The sequence below is a fragment of the Hylaeus volcanicus genome, chromosome 2 (genome assembly GCF_026283585.1).
Source record: "Hylaeus volcanicus isolate JK05 chromosome 2, UHH_iyHylVolc1.0_haploid, whole genome shotgun sequence".
Taxonomy (NCBI): domain Eukaryota; kingdom Metazoa; phylum Arthropoda; class Insecta; order Hymenoptera; family Colletidae; genus Hylaeus; species Hylaeus volcanicus.
In genome coordinates, this window is record NC_071977.1 from 27,014,212 (window position 1) to 27,031,485 (window position 17,274).

General features: G+C 43.7%; 1 protein-coding gene across 2 annotated transcripts in view; it reads right to left on the minus strand.

The window, feature by feature from the left end:
* Nucleotides 1–17,274, minus strand: part of LOC128872649 (Krueppel-like factor 6) — a 385,468-nt gene that overhangs the window by 18,790 nt on the left and 349,404 nt on the right. Inside the window, exons 2-5 of one of the 2 annotated variants that reach the window (XM_054115543.1) lie at nt 13,324–13,497; nt 12,914–13,159; nt 11,678–11,889; nt 10,861–11,087 (exon numbers count right to left, since the gene is read on the minus strand). In XM_054115543.1, the coding sequence (XP_053971518.1) occupies nt 10,861–11,087; nt 11,678–11,889; nt 12,914–13,159; nt 13,324–13,497 (859 nt within the window). The remainder of the gene's footprint in view (nt 1–10,860; nt 11,088–11,677; nt 11,890–12,913; nt 13,160–13,323; nt 13,498–17,274) is intronic. The other variant, XM_054115544.1, reaches the window with a different exon arrangement.

A 17,274-nucleotide genomic window follows, 5' to 3' on the forward strand; every position in this document is an offset into this window, starting at 1 on the left:
CCTTAATGGCGATTGGGAAAAATTTCGCAGGGGACGATGTTGCTTCGCAGCCATTTTCCAGGAGACAAATTTTATAAGGGATCGAACGCGCGACAGGACCATACAGTTCTCGTGTGCTGAAATAGGGTTGCTCGCTATCGAAATGAAAAATAAAAAGGGATTTCCCGTAAAGAAGTATCGCCCACCCGGAAGAGAAGCGTATGAAGTGTTTGTTTCGAGGAGGGTCGCGACACTTACCTCGGAAACGGGAACGTTTCCTGAGAAATAAAACCTCCCTCTCTTAGTAACAGGAAGAAAGGTATTGGAGCCCTCGAAGGCAAAAGGCAAAGAAATATGGGCAAAATGTTCGTTCCGGAATTTCGATTAAATCTCTGATACTTTGTCGAGTACCTATACATTTGTCTACGATTTTCCTTTCAACCTTTACATTTAATTTTTAAACGAGGGTAAAGTCATAAAAATATTTGAAATCGTTGAAAAGAGTTTGAAATTCTGACTAAAAAAAAGCACAAAAAAAAATAGAGCGAAGGAGTATATAGAGCAGATTAAGTCATTCTTAAGCCCAGGGCGTCTGAGCATGGTTGGTATATTCTACTGTGGGTTTCTTGCAGTCGACGCCGACACGTGTGTCAGGAAACGTGGCTAACAAAAATCGAATAATTTTAATTAAAGCAGAAACGAAATTAAATATCTCGGGTCCGATTATCCCGCAAATGGAGAAAACATATTAATTACAATGTCGTTTAAGTCGTTGCCTCGCGAAGAGGATTTAATCTTCCGGCAGTCTGCCGCGTCTGATCATGACTGGCGTATTCTACTGTTTGTACGCCGCGTACAGCGGTGGCTCGTTCTCTAATTTGTATACCCTACAAACTGAACAAATTGAGTGAATTCAAAGTCGACGTTTCCGCAAAGGGAATTTAATCTCGTCTGAGCCTGACGAGTCTGAGCATGGCTGGCGTATACTACTGCTCGGAATTTTGATAATCGTAGATTACTTCGAAGAAAAACAGACGCAATACTCATCGGTTGAAACAACGAATTGGTGGGTCAGCGTCCGTCACTTTTTGCGACTAAACATGTTCGATGGGTTGAATGAATGAATTTATAGAAAATTTAGCAATTTCAAGTCTGGTTTAAATTAAGCACATTAGGTGTGTGCTCCATTAGATTTGAAGGATTATTTGAGCTTTTTGTGTCAAGCGTAATTTTTTGCAAAGACGGTGTTGATCTCTTTCCTTGTTAAAACTAACAATTACATAGTTGGATTTATTGGTTTTATGTCTAATCAAAATCGTTCTGTTCCGCTCAACTATACACGATATTCATTTTTTAAACAATCTTAAACTCGCTAGGCTTCCTTCACGCAAAAAGATAATTTTTCCTTAAACGTAACGAATTGTCGGAGGCATCCCAGTTGGAAGAACAAAATTGAGGCAGAGGGTAGACGAAGATCGATGGCGGGGCGGTCTTCTTATTTGTGCGGAACGGTAACGCGTACAGTCGGTTCTTGGCTGCTTGTTTCCGTGCTGGCGGTATCGACTATGGTTAGAGATAGCACGTTCCTCGTGTTGTGAACTGCGGTTCCGCTGTCAACTGTAGCGAGAACTTTGACGACGTTTCCAATTGTTTGCGGTGGGGGAGCCTCGACACTCGGCGCTGGAGCTGTGCTTCTAACTTCGCCGCGATCACGTGTTCCCGAACGGTGCCCCGAGGTGTGAATCGATATACATGTATACAAAATATACACGTATGTGTGTGCACGTACAGGCATATAAACGTATGGAACATGTACTCGTGTGGGCGAATAGGGAGCTCCGCTCTGCCGAGAGCAGCTATAATCTAAAGCCGAACAAACTTCCGTGTAAATAATATACGACCACGCAAGATTATTTCGAGAATAATACACGACCCTTTGATAACAACTTTAACTATTTACTGGTCGACTGCGGTGGGAATAACGGTACGAGGATACGAATAATCGAACAGTGAATTAATCAAGAGGGCCACTGTTAGGAATTGATGCGTTGCAAAAGTTCGGGTTACAAATTTTCGCGTGTTTTGATACTGCTGAGAGGGAAAAAGAAATTTTTATTTGAAGCGAAGGGTAGATCAGGCCAAGGTTTGAGGAGAGAAAGAGAATTTTCGTGCCTGGTTAGTAATTTTATTTTTTCGTCGATATATCTTGATCACCGATTGTAAGATTGCCTTAACGATTCATAAAATATTCCTCGAAGAAGAGTAATGACGCGAGACACCCCGTATAATCGATCCGTGCGAAAACTTCTTTATTTCCTCTGTCCTCCGTCGATGTCTCGAGCATCCGTTCGCCTGCTGCACCGCGTTAGGTGACCGATACAAGCTGCGTAACCTCCGAGGATTTAGGACCAAGACACAGGGGGATCGAAGGCAGAGGAGGAAACAGAGATCAGCCCTTGCCACGGTCGACTACTTTGTATCCAGAAGGACGGACGGGTTCGAGCTTGCGGTCTGTACGAAAGAATGGACGCGTTCAATCGCGCAGATGCACTCGTTTCGAATCGGGACGACACGCGAGGGAAGCCAGCATCTCGAGGTCAGTTTCCAGCGCCATTATTTATCGCACTGAGCACAGGAACTTCCAATAATCGAATGCGGTCGATGAGTTAATATTTTGGTGTGTAATAATATTCCAAAAAATTTATTTGGGTCATTGAATTCATTCTTTTTACTCTGTGGTATATCTTTATTTCATGAAGATTACGCGAAGCAAATGAGGTATAGGATAAAAGAGGAAGGAATTTAGTGTATAGAAGTAGAAATATGTGTGCGTAAAGGCACAAAGGCGAGGTACTACATAATAAACTGTTATTAACCCAACCTGGAATGAAATATAAGAAGAATGAAATTCTATGGAAGAAGAAACCAGCAAAAATAGAAAATTGAAATTGTAGAAAATAATGATTGTTTTCAATACTTGACGAGCTAAGAGAGTTCGTTTGTTATTTTTGGTGAGTCTGAGCCCAGCTTTTCTTGGAATGCTTAATATTTGCTTACATCGCAAGCTGCAACGTTGATAAATTCCAAAGTGACCTGAAAACTTCATTTCCATGCCCTCTCGGTATTCTCCCCGATGACGCAACAACTTTTCGCGATATTTGGTTCCTGTAAACACGTACTCACCGCGGAGCCACGAGCCACGTTCTCCCACGAGTCGATAAATTATCAGCGTTTCCTCCTTATTTTTCACGTGAGAACAATGTCGGTCGACTCGACGGGAAATTTGAAAGGTTTCAATACATCTCCCGCGGTGAATACGCTGGAGAGAAAACGGTCCAGTAACGTACACAACGGTCTCCTTCGAACGGAGCAGACTCATCGCGAGCAGGCACAGCTGCCATAAATAATTTCACGCTGGTGCATTTTTCCCTCTCGCTGCTCGGTTTAAATTTTACCTCTAACTACTGGGTCACGGCTGACCCAAGAAGGATCAAAAGGAGTCTTGTTTAAAAAAAAAAAGAAATCAGAGTTCAAGTTGTTGTAGATATTTTTGTCAACTGTCAACAATTTCCAAGGGAGAGAAAAACCTGTCTTCTTTATTTCTGCTTTCTTGGGAAGATAAAATATATTTAAGATGTAATTCACGACGTAGGAGATTTATTTGACCACGCTTTGGCTGACCTACATTTGAATGAACGTGTGTTCTATGAGTGTCTATCTCTTTGAATGTACGAAGGAAAGCTGTGTCCTCGATGGCTAAGCTGTTCTACGAAGTTGCAATTAAAATGGTTGGCAATCGACGCAACGGTCGGGTCATTGCTTTCAGCCGGATGAAAGCGGGCACTCCCACCAGAGTGATCTCGCGATGATTCGATTCGAACGAACGAGGACGAGTGCTTCAGGGTGGAAATCCTCGAACGTGATCGTTGGTATGGCCTATTTGTCCCTTTGTGGGAGTACTTGCCGATGGAACATTATTAAAAGCCCGATGCCACGTGTCCACGTATGACACGTTGATTTCTGCGAGAAACCGACACGCGATTACTGTCTATTTTATTTTCGTATGTCAAACCGAGCGAGGACTATAGATCAGTGTCAATGTTCATGACAGATGAAAATACCTTCTGATAAAAGCCATTAAAAACGAAATAAAATATATATATCAAAACATATGAATGACAAACTCAACCACCATCTAAAAACACTCAAATGATCTCCTAAATAAGTGCAAGTGCAGACTTTAAGATTCCAAGTGTGAAATACAGTTAAGTTGAAAGTATACAAAATTAATAAAAATTCGCTTCGTTTCGAGGATCTATTTACATAAGATATTTGGAGGTCTCATTTCGAATCGAATCGAGTCTCGTTCGATCGCTGCTCGTGCAAATCCACAGGATAACGAACCTGTCATTCCTTAATTTTCCAAATATATTGACATTCCATCAGCGCGACACTAAGGGCGGACGATTGCGAAAAGTTTCCAGCGAAACGATCGGACTCCATCGAAGGATCAAAGTCCCGTCCACAGCTCTAGACGCGAGAACAATGGTGTTTGGAATGGAATTCCGGAACAGAAAGTCCCTGTAATTGGAAATCTCTCTCTTTTCCCCTTCTTCTGCTTCGCCTTCTTCTTCTACCTTCCCTCCTTTCAGCGTTCCAACGTATAGTTGCCGCGAGACTGTTGGACCAGCGGATCGATAGTTTCTCGATTCCCGCGAGGAAATCGCATAGAAGGGCTTTGTCGGGGCAAAAACGAAGAAATCACTGAAACGCGATATTGACGGCCGAAGTGGATAAACAAGAAACGAGCCATGCTCCCTCCGAAAATGTTTAGCGCTCTCTCGAGAATACTTTCTTTTCAACTATCGCGAAGCCTGGGAATTACAATAATTATCATAAATATTACATACAAGATAAGAAAGGTAGATGTGACAATAGCTTTTCTAATTATTATTGGGTAGTCCAGAAAGTTCGTGCCAATTTTTAAGAAAAATTCAAAGGCACATTTATACGTGTTATTTGTTTTCAACCATTCCGATATATTCGGACCTGCACCACCTGCCAACAATCGACATGGACTTTTCAAACAACCCGAAAACTTAAGTAGAAGATTGAAACTATAATGAGACCCATCCAAAAAAAAAGACCTAAGAAACTAACAGAACCCACTCATCGATGGTCCTTCTCGCAGTCTAAACGCGCGATCGTATCGATCCCGACTCGAATCGAGCCGCCAACCGTGGCGTCGCAGTTGATGTCATCAGCAGAGAGTGGGGCCGGCGCTGTTTAGAGTTAACATCTTATCGGCTCGTTAGAACGGAATTAGCGGGGACTAGATGATGGCTTTGACTGTTAAACCGTCTAATCGGATCACATCGATTCGCCGTTAAGACGTCCGCGAGGCTCGAACGTCAGAAACGGAGACGGATCCCGAGGAAGCCAGTCGGGTCAGGGTGGAACGACTTCCCATCCCCACGGTTCGTCCATTTGGGTATCTACATGCCGAAAGATCCTCGAAAGGAGACTTCGTCGATGGAATTCGTAACGAGCCTCCCTCTCCCCCGCGTTGACTCGGCCACACGATCACCCAGGCTCCGATCCGACGATTCGCCTCGTTTCGTGTCTCGCTCGACGAAGAGTCCTCTTCCTTGGAAACTGGCAGTAATTAGATTCGTCGACCGAGATCAAAGTATACCCAGGCATTTCCATCTCTGTGAGAAACTTCCGCCAAGTTTTCTCGGGCCCCACACCCCCGCCTCTAAGTTTTTCGTTCCGTGTCTCCCGAGATCCGCGACGAATTTGAACAGGGTTGCGGTCGGTGACTGAAAGGTATAGGTATCTCTTCGAATGTTTCCGTTCCAGCGACATGAATTTTATTTATATTTTTAGAAATAAGTGTTCTCTTAAAATGAATACTCCTGAGTGAGACTTTTCTTATGCGGTCCCTCTCCACTTCGTAAACATAAATTTCTTCGATATAGTATCAACAATTATTTGTTATAGCTACTTATGAAGTTTCTAAATATTTCTTTGTGCGTTTTTTTCATACGGTTCCTATCTACCACACAAAAACATGTTTGACTGTATATCAACCCTAAAAAACTACCCATCCTTCATGTTTCATTCCCCTGCAAACACGTCAAAGCAGCAACCCTCTTTCATAAACGACCCGATGCTAAAAATGTACAACGTACAATGTTTCTGTTCAATCCCCAGTAATTTCGCGAGTAACCAACAATCTTAAGCGCGAGAACGTTATTTCGCCGGTCGTATCTTAACGGGGTGATAAACAGGCCGCGCGACGTAATATCGAACCGTTTATGCAGAGGGAACGAGACTGGATTAAGGGAAACCCCCGTGCCCGTCGAAACGTTACACGGGCCACGGACGAACGATTAACTAGAAAATCCCGAAAATCCGTTACACGGGAAACCAATTACGAGGAAAGTAATAGCTTTGCGGAGGCTCGCACATGCGCTGCGTCCTTCCTGGCCGCGTTCGTTGCAAAATAAACGTTCGGGCGAGCGACTGATACGTGACGCAGACGTCGTCTGGCGCGGAGCCTTTCCGACACAGAGGGGATCCTTGTGTCAGGACGAATTTATAACAGAGTCATAATTGCGGGACGGGGCCCGCAGTATGCATAATCCCGTAGTTAGCAGTTCTGCTTAACGATCCGCGAGAAGCAATCCCGACGTACCTGCCACGCTGCAGGATGGAGGCGTCCCAGCCAACTCTCTCTTATTGCCTACCCTCCCGCGGCCTCTCCGCCTCCCTCCCGTCCTCGTATTTCTCTCATCACCCCCTCGTTTTCTTCCCTCCGTTTTTCTCACTTTCCTCTCCTCTGTGTTTTCCCTGTCCCTCTCCGCGGGTGTATAATTCGGGTGGTACCGCGAAGGAATTCTCCAGCGAACGAAAACAAACCCAAAGCGTTGGAGAACAATTTTTTTTCAAATCTGATTTCGCTTTTAAGAAACTTTACACAATCGTTGGGTGGCACTGGGCCTACTTTCATTGATTATAATGTAACCTCAGGTTGCCTTGTCTGAGATACTCGCCTCTAGAGGGAGACGATATTTGTCATAAAATATGGTCTATGTCTTGACCATCATATCCGCACTGACATTGTCTACATTCATGTCTTAAGTATTTCTAACGAACAAAATTAATTGTGTCGATATTTCTTGAATGAAAGTGTATTAATGCACATTTCCAATGATATTAAGGATTCTCTTCGGTTCTCTACCTACCTACAAAATCTCGATAAAATGTACTAGTGTCTAATAGGTCACTTCACTCCCATACCACCGTCGTTTTTTCATTTTCATGACGTGATTCCATTTCAGTTGATCCACCTGTGCCTCCTCGTCTTTCTACCCCTCTGCAACCCATGTTCCTCCACCATGCTCACGTTACCTCATCCAGCGGAATACCGAGACTGAAATTACGCATCTGTTCGCTTTCCTATAGGCACACCGTATGGATGCAGATGAGCACACTCGACCAAGTAAATAAACACACATGAAGGCACCGCGCACGTGTACCTATTCACGTGAGTAAATACATGTGAACACGTACACACGCTTAATCACCTGTACGTACAATTACAGGAACGTGTCGGCGTCGATCGTCCGCGTGTGCGGCGACACGCGTCCGCGTAATCATGAAACGGATTTCGAGATAAATTTATGAAAGACACCCGCGCATGGAAACGCATCGCGTAGTTAAATATTTGACAGCTCGCGTCGCAACTGGTCCCTGTATTTTATCGTCCGACAGATTTACATCGAATCGAACTCGACGCTGGATAACCGCGACAGCGATCTCTCCGACTTTTTCGGAATTTGGAAAATTTCGAGCACTCTGCCGGGACCGACGTGCTCTGAAATCGACGTGGGATCGAATATAGCGAGGTGTCTAGGAGTTTTTAAATTGTTTTCACCGAGGAATTGATATTTGAGATCGTTTTGTATCGAACTACACATTAGAAGGAAATATTTAAAAGAATATTTATAAGTAGAAAGAAGTTTTGCATCGGAGTTTCTTCGAGATCTCAGGATTTCTATATTCCTTGGAAAGAGATTCGGAATAAATTTTACTTAAAATTATCTCTATTCTAAGCCGGACCAATATTCAGAAAAAGGATTCAAAGCCTGAAGTGAAGAAATCTATAGCCATAGCGAGCCAGATGGAGCACTTTGGGTCTCTGGGAGATTGAAAAGGAGAGAGGAAGAGACTTCTATACCAGTCCGGTGGTTACCAATAGAGTTCGAAGCGTGACAAGAAGAAATCCATGGATAAAGAGATACTCGAAGAGATGAAGAACCTGAGGGATGTATCAGAGAGAGAAACAGATACAGAAGAGAGTCCTAACTCAGATCAACGTTCAAAGAAGGGATTCGAAGCGTGAAGTGAAGAAATCTGTATCCAAAGCGAGACAAATGATGAATATAAGGTCGCGAGGGAGTGAGAAAGCGAGTGGAAGAGAGTCCTCGTTAATTACAGTCCCCCGTCGTCACAGCCAGTCGCAGTCATCCGTGAAGCGCAAGGACGACGGAGAAGGTGCGCTGACCGCATGGTAATAACGTGCTCGGTCAGTTCTTCGCTCAAAGTGATGCAGCTTACGAAAGTGACGACGAAAGAGCCACGATTTCTTGCATGTAATTACCCGGCTCGCTTTCTTTCGACGATCGGTGACGCGGAACAAACCTGCGCAGGAAGTTTTCAGATTTCCTTTTCGAACGCTTAATGCCTCCTGGATGCGTCTTAATCGAGACCTTTGAACACGGCTCGCGAGACGTTCGTGACTTCCACAGAGCTGCCAACGTGACCGTATGCCGCCACTTCCTGGTCTGGCAAGCGATGCGTTCGAGCGGAGAGTGTTCGCACTGGTTCGTGTTGAGCTATCAGTTTCAAATTGAGCACGTGCGTTTGAGAGGTAGACGATACAGGGATGCAGGAATGCAGAGAGCTGGTCTAAACGAATCATTGACCTTTGAAATTTATTTAACACTTTGGTCCCCACGTCAGCCAGAAATGGGACTTTTCATTAAGGAAATAAAAAAATTAATTCCAACGTGTCAATTCTTCAAAAGTGTCTTTTATTTTAAAACTCCGAAGGCCCTTTTCGCGAATTTTTTTCTGAATTTCTGAAACAACTCAGAAATCTAAGAAAACTGGTCTTGCATTTGACTACCTGCATATAGCCAAATTGCTTGGAGTCCAAGGGGTTAATTCATCCAAGAAAGTAAAGCAAAGGTCTCTACGTTGCGATCAAGGGAAAAACATGCCTCGAGATTTCGATTGAGTCGATCTTCCCCCGCCATAGCTTGGCGGCTTAAATCGAGACCGCAGTCTTTATACGTTGAACTAAATCTTGGGAATCCTGGACTCCGTAAGCGTCTGCCAATGAAATATGTGCAACTTAACGTAAGCCTGGGGTACAGAGACACCAAAGGTCGATTATCCCGCGATCGATCGAAGAAAACACGCCGCTCGGTCTTCGTTAAACATGCATCTTTCGGTTCTGAGCCGATGGGCATGGCGGTTCATCTGGTTTCACGCGCGGTTCGAGGGGCCAGGCTACGATACAAGCGGGAACGGGTTCCCCTTAATTCAGCCCGCGTAATTAATTATGCATTGTTGTTCTCCGCGATAGGGGAGGCGGGGTAACTGTCGGGGAATTTGTTCCCGACCGCCTGGCAAGATATACCTCGTCCCAAACAGCCAGACGACGTGGATAATCGCGTGACTAACGCTTAAGCGGATCGCGGAGAAAGGATCCGCGCGCAAAGCGCGCGAAAACGCGCCACCGCCCGACTACAGACGCACTCCCGAACGTCGTTTATTAATGGCGATGACGCCATTGATAATTCGCACGTGCGTTACCTTAATTGCAGAAAGAGTGATAAATGTTGATCGCGTTTCAACACGAAGCCCCGTCGCGGCGCATGCAAACGTCGCCTGCGGCCATTAACACCGAACCATTACGCGATCTCATGATTCATGACGCGGACTAGAACGCGAACCAGCATCCCGCTAGTTTTTTTTCGAGTTCGGTATTCGTAGGACTGTTTTCGTGTACTGGTGAAATTGAGTAATATTTTTAAAGAGGTAAACATTTGTATGTCGTAGGAGATATAAGCATGTCAGTTCTGATTCTTCTTTTACTAAATGTCGAAGTTGTATTTGAGGAAATGATTGGAAAATTGTCGCACACGATATTTTAGGAGCACTACAAATAACGCTGCGGTACAAGACCTAGTATAAATTTTAACGATACAAATTGAGCGATGTTTCCTCCAGTCATGACGTGATATCGACTAAACGGAAACTGTTATCAAAGTATATGTATAAAATATCTTGTAGAACTATTTGTGACATACGTGAACTTTTCGAGAACTGTGGCTAATGACTGGTCTTATAGACAATTTTTCAATGAAGTGCAAAAATACTTTACATAAAACTAAATCGAATGATGCATGAAACAATTGTATATAATTCATATATAGTATATAAGAACTGTGTATAAAAATTTGAAAAAAGTCATTTGACCGGTCGTGGTAGGTTTAGTGTTAAATATGTTTCACTAATTCACTAGAATGTTCATTTTATGTGTTATTCTCTCTGAGCTCCAAACTGTAGTTCATTTATAAAATACGTGTTCATCAAATTGAAGCTAAACCTGACTACTATTGACGAGTAATGTCTTCATCCCCACAACTCATCTCGAAACGTGGCAATACGAGACTCCAATACACCTAACCATTCATTACCTTTTCAGCAAAACATTTTACCACGTCGAATAATTGAATCAGAACGAACTCCCTGTCGGTTAGTTAGCTAAGTAAATGAGCCAGAGTGGCAGGACTGGTCGCTTACCCGTGTGCGTCCTCTGATGGGCCTTCAGATGCGAGCTCTTGGTGTACACCTTCTTGCATCCCGGAAATTGGCATTTGTGTATCCTGCGCTTCGTGTCAGGCGGACTGTGCTCGTGGCTCCTCGCGTGGTGCCTGTTGGCCACGGTGCTCGCAGCTGCAGTGGTCCCTGCATGTGCGTGTTGCGTGCCTGCGACCGCGGGGTAGCCGTTCGCTGTGACGGAGATCAGTCTGCAAAAAGATTAGGCCTACATCGTTCCGTGTTCCCGTACCTAATCAATCACGAAATATATTAGGATGAACGTGGCCCATGCTTAATGCTACAAATTTGCGATGTCCAGTTTCAGAATTGTATTATTTTCATCAGTACCCGATATTAGAAACGTAAAATATCTGCCGGTCGCGAATGTGTCAAGAATCTTTCTCGTTTCTCAGCCTGATAGAGAAATTCTATAATTGAGGGGTGTGCTGCAATAAGGAGGCATTTCCGGTCACTAGAAAAACCGATGATATCGATTTGACGAACAGAGACAAGAAAGAAGAGTGAATTTTGCACTAATTTCACAAGTTTTTGTATTCTACATTTTTTGTTTGTACTGCCAAATATTTTAAGAATACAATGAATATGTGTTTGAATGAAAATTTTGTTTCCCCTCAATTTCCCTTTTCCCAATTCAGAGTTGCGCCTAATAGCTTCCCCTAATCCTCATCGAAGAATCCATCAGAGGAATATCCAAAGAGCCAATTCTGTTTTCCACGACCAAACAAACCAAAACTACTCGTATATATGTACATTGAAATAAGAGGTTTAACGTGGTCACCTTGCGACACCCTGCGCGTTGCTGGTGGTAACCCTGACGATGGCGCTCCTGCCACCCGTTCCGTGAAGGTTGAGGTTTTGGACGTCGAGCATCGAACTCCCGCTCGACGAGTGACTGGAGTTGGAATGACTTTGACCCGAGCCAGGGCTCGACGGTGGCGTCAGGATCTGACATTCGCTCTCGCAGCCGCTGTCCTCGTACTCTTCGATTTCCTGCGCCGCAAACGTAATTCATTACGCAACGAGATTACGATAACTGAGGGGGAAGGGCTGATTAAAGCGCATGCAACTGGTTAAAACGATATCGGACATCGATGCGCGCGTACTGGGAATCGATCAATGGCAAATGACCCCGTAAACGGATTACACGAGTCTAGCGTTGAGCGTGCGCGCGTTAAATTACACTATAGTCGGCGCGCGTTAAATTACACTATAGTCGGCGCGCGTTAAATTACACTATAGTCGGCGCGCGTTAAATTACACTATAGTCGGCGCGCGAAACGGGGGAAAATTGGGAAGAATCGTTATTTGTGTAACTGGCGCCCGATGGTAATTGAAATCTGACGGGCATTGTGCTCGCGATGCACCGAAACAGGAGGGTTCGAAGTGAGTCACCGAATGGAATCAATCTTCTAGGGGTTGCGACCTATCGATGATTGCGAGTTCGTCGGGGAGATGATTGTCGAGCTCGTTCCGATTTTTCGCAAATACGAACTTGGGTTCGTTCGATATTTTTGTATGCGAATAAGGAACTGGGACTTACAATATTTTTGTTTTAACTTTTATACCGTGGTTTCATTCCTTTAATCTAATTCATCGCTATATTACAGTATAAATTACATATAAATAAAAGATGAAGTCTGATTACGGTTTATTTCGGTATCAAGTTCGAATGAAAAATTATTACAAAGCGTTCGCCTTGAGCCTCCATCTAAAATACCCGTCAAAAATCAGAAGGAGCTCGTCCGACAGCTGGACACGACTACGCGTTCATTGGATTTACGTAAATTAATCGTTCGCATGCAAAGCAACTCCATGCGTGTCAGGGACACCGAGGGTGTGGGCAGCGCGTCGTTGAGCTCGGGTCTGACAAGACAAAAAAAAAAAAATATACACACTTCAAAGAAAACAGAATAGACGCGAAGAAAGAACGCGAAGCGACATCGGCTGTCACGGAGGTGGGAAGGGATAAAGTTCGGACGATAAGTGTCAAGATGTAAATCCGACTTGAACGCACCTCGTGCTCCTCATCCTCTTCGAGATCCTCGCTGGGCTCTTTCTTGAGAATGAGTGCCGTGCACGAGAGGGAGGGCGAGCTGTCCCAGGACAACGCAGAACACGCCGAACTCGCCGACGACATCGACAAGGAATCGAGGTGTCGGTCCAGGAGATCCCTATCGCGGCCGTTGTGGTTGTGATCGCTGGGACTGAATTTTATGTCGTCGATACAGAGCGCTTCCCTGTCTTCCGACGGCGTCGTCATCTGCGCCGGCATCAGGGACAGAGAATAAAAAGTGGGCTTTTCGACACCTCTGGTCAACACACACACAGACGCTACGAGGAGCAACGGACATCGAGGGAAATGGCCCCTTGGGGGAAACCATCGAATCCGCCACCCCCCGGATCGTGGGTGACGTGGTTACTCACCTCCATTTTTATGGGCGACTCGAATTGTGCGTTTGCGGTGCCAGTGGAGGCCGTCCACGAGATTGGCGGCGCCCTGAAGAGGTTCCAAGGGGCCGTGTCCAACTCTGTGGGCAACTTTTTGTACGACTGCAGCTTCGGCTCGTCCTTCAGGTACCTCTCCATCTCGTAGCATGTCTGAAACAGGTGAAACAGACAGTTAGGTGGGATAGACACAGTGTAGGCACAGTTAGGTGTGTTTCAGGTATTCATACAGTGATTAGTATTGTCGAAAAGGTAGTTTAGTTTCTCTATTTAAAGATAATATTTTCCCATTTAAATATTTTTTACCCATAATAGTTTGATTTTAGTCACTAACCAGGCCCATATTTATTTCCATAGCTATTATACGTTACGAGTAATCGTTTCTCTAATTCAATCATTGTTGAAGGAAATGCGATATCTATTTCTCTCTTTGCCATACGAATCATCAACGATAGATGCGCGAAACCAAGTCTCATCGAAACCCACCCCCAGCCTCTAGCTGCGTCAATGATATTTTTATTTTGCTCACAGCACCATCAAGACTATAATCTTAACCCAGATAGTGCTTTTCATTGAAGAATTAAAAAAATTAATTCTGTAGGTTAAATGTCAAAGAAAGTGAATGATGTAGTTTCTAATACTCTATAAACAAAGTTTAATCACAATACACATTTTTAAGAGTATAATTCTGGCAGTAAACGTGTTAACAATCGAACCCAGAGAGAAAGATGTCGACAACTTCGGCCCGATCGAGTGATCCGGTAAATCAAACACTTCCAAGTCTTTCGATTGCGTCGACGTATCGCCAAGTCTCGGGCAAGAAGCGTCTGGGATCCGCCTCGCGGAACATCGGACACCTGCGGCGACGGGAACTTCTCGAGACAGCGGAGAAAATTATCAGCGGCAACCAGGCGGGACCACGCGAAAACACATCGACGCAGTCGACACAGGAGTTACCGAACTCGGAACTTCTCCGCGGACTCCCGTAGGCCGTGCCTAGTTCGGTGCAGTTCCTCGGAGACGCGGAGTGCAAAGTTATGCTGCCTAGCGTGCGCCGAGGAATTGTGCACGAATCGTGCTGCGAAATCAGATTATGCAGCCGCTTGTTCGGCCCCTCTTCGACGTCCTTGGACCACGGTTCGACTAGGACCAATGCGGCATCCCTTTAAGGGATAGTTTTCACGTTTCTCGAGGCTTCGATGGAAAAATCGTGTCGTGATTCGAACCAGAATAGTATTACAGAAAGAACATTAATTTTGGGGTGTTTAGTTACTGAAAATTAAGGGATGGTCGTTCAGGTCAACTTCTTTGACTCTGAGGAAGGAAAATATTCTTCTTCCTCGCAAGCTTATCCATATATGTATAACTCAACTACTCTTATGACAAAAAATTCTGTAAAGATTGTATATTTTTCTCATCTCATAGAAGACTCAAGGGAAACATCCAGTGTTTTCTGGGCCACCCTAATAGAACCCCGCTCGTTTATCTTGAACGCGGTATTCAGGACGATCAAGAAGAAAAAAGAGGGGCAACACAGCGTTCAAGATAAATGTGCTTTGTATATTAAAACGCGGCGGCTTTAATAAAAGTTTCGCTGACGCAAGCATGGCCACCGGGGGTTCCCCCGCGTGACGATCTCCAAGACGAGTTCTCATTACGCTTCCGTCGCCGTCGTTATTCTCTTCGGCGTGGGATAATTTACGGTCGGTCGTTTCTTCTGGTCTTTGACAAGCTCCAGGAAACGAGTAAAGGGACCCTGAAGCCGCGATTACGCGAGCATTCGCGTCGCTCTTTACTGCTTTCAATTTCTTTATGTGTGATACGGAGTTGGATTTATCTTCCTTTTGTTTTAACCAGTATTGTGTTCAATCAGACGAATCGATTTGTTTCGTAATATGGAGAAACTTAAATTTGTCGATTGAATTATTAAAAGTACGGAAGATAAAGAAAGATACCTTGAAATATTACCTTAAATTTTGAAAAATAATAACACCCTACAATATATTTAAGTACATGTATCTATCAAATTTGAAGAAAGTTTGTAAAAAATTTGTGCATAATTTATTACTCTCTCTCGCAAAATTCTTCATAAATAAAGAGTGTATTTTACTTTACAAATGAACAAAAGTTTGATAACTGGCTCGGCCACCGTTTGAAAAATGTTAAAATGAGTTACTGGGAACAGTCACTTGTCTTTGTCGCGATACGAACGAAGCCTGTCCCGCTGTGTCTGACTTTCACGGATGAAACCACTTATCTCCGCCCATTGTCGTGCAATAATTTTTCTTTACCGCGAGGCCACTTTAAGGGTAGCCAATGGTGGTAACAAAGACGCGAAGAACAACGGCTGGGGAGTATTTTATCACAACTGCATCGGCGAGCTTCAAAGATCTCCCTCTCGCGCGAGTTACTTTGACACGAGCGGAATCTTATGAAGCTGTAAACTCTATATCAACGAGATTCATTTAAATAGAAAAATTACTCGAGTGTTGCAGATCAATCCGATTTCCTTTGCTTTCCAACCAATGAAGGAATCACCTTGAACTTCTCTTTATAATGCTACGCAGAGCTCTGTACTTAGAATGGAGAATTCACGATTGTATAAAGCTGCGTTATTATTGACGCGAAATGGGGAAAACTGATTTAAATAAGACGGAATAATTTTATATGCTTTTTGAATGAAACTCCAGGTTAACGACAGCATAAAGGTGCAGATTTTCTTTACACCAGAATATTTATATCTACTTCTATGGATCGCATTCTATTTAACTCTTGAATTCATTTAGAAGGTATGCTGAAATGAAATAAATCACAATGGACACCTGAGAATATACCTATGCAATCGAATACGCATTGCATCAATTTTTTTAATCTCAAAAAGTATTTCAATTAAAAATTCCCAAGTCTATGTTTCAGATTATCAAAACAAAAATATATTATATGCTCAAGAATTCGTATTCCAATAAAATCAACTGCTTATCAATTACTTGCAGAATAAAAATAAAAATATCAATCATAGAATTAAATATTCCCCAACGAGCAACGGAAACTTCCAATCGGATTCGCGAATAAATTCCAGTACGTTGACTTCGTTCCTCGTCTATTATTCTTCCTAAAACAAAAAAAAAAAAATCAAACCCATCCCTGGGCATCTCATCGGCGTTCATTGTCGTCTTGCTTCGTCGTTGAATCGCGTAGGAGGATTTATGAATTCACGTCGCGACGCGCTACGCACGGAAGGTCGGGTGTACAGCAATTATCCACGAGCGACACCGACGGTGACTATGATACCGGGGATTTCCCGATCATTGTAACGCTAATTAAACCGGAGGGATGCCACGCAACCGCGGCTAGCATCGTCGTTGCATTTTGATGGCGGACAGTAACAATCGTTCGATGAATCTGCATAGCCAGCCCCGACGAGTTATAAATTGTTTCCAGCGCCCATTGACAGGTAAGCAGCGTCGGCCGCGTCGCTGTAAATATAATGAGGACGGCCATTGTAAAATTTGACACGCGGGACCGATGAATTACAAATACTGTGTGTGCCCCTAACAATTACGGATCCACGCTGGGATTGATCTCGCGTTCGATGAAACGGTTGTCGATACGTACGAGAGACAAGTTCATTACTGGTCCGTTCGCAATCATCCTCGTGGTGGGAACATCTTGTTATAATGTAAACCATTTTTACGTTACATTACCATTTCTCTCAACTTATATAAATATATTATAAAGTTTTTAAATTTAAATTTAAATAAAAATAAAAATATATTATGTGTCGAAATTTTGGTCCAGAAATCTTGAGAATTTAATAAGTGAACAACCTATCTCTATAAGATTAAGGATTGCAAGTAAAATAATTTAGCTACAGTATGTGGAGAAATAGAAACATACATTCTTCTAAATTCTTCTCTTCCTGTTAATTAG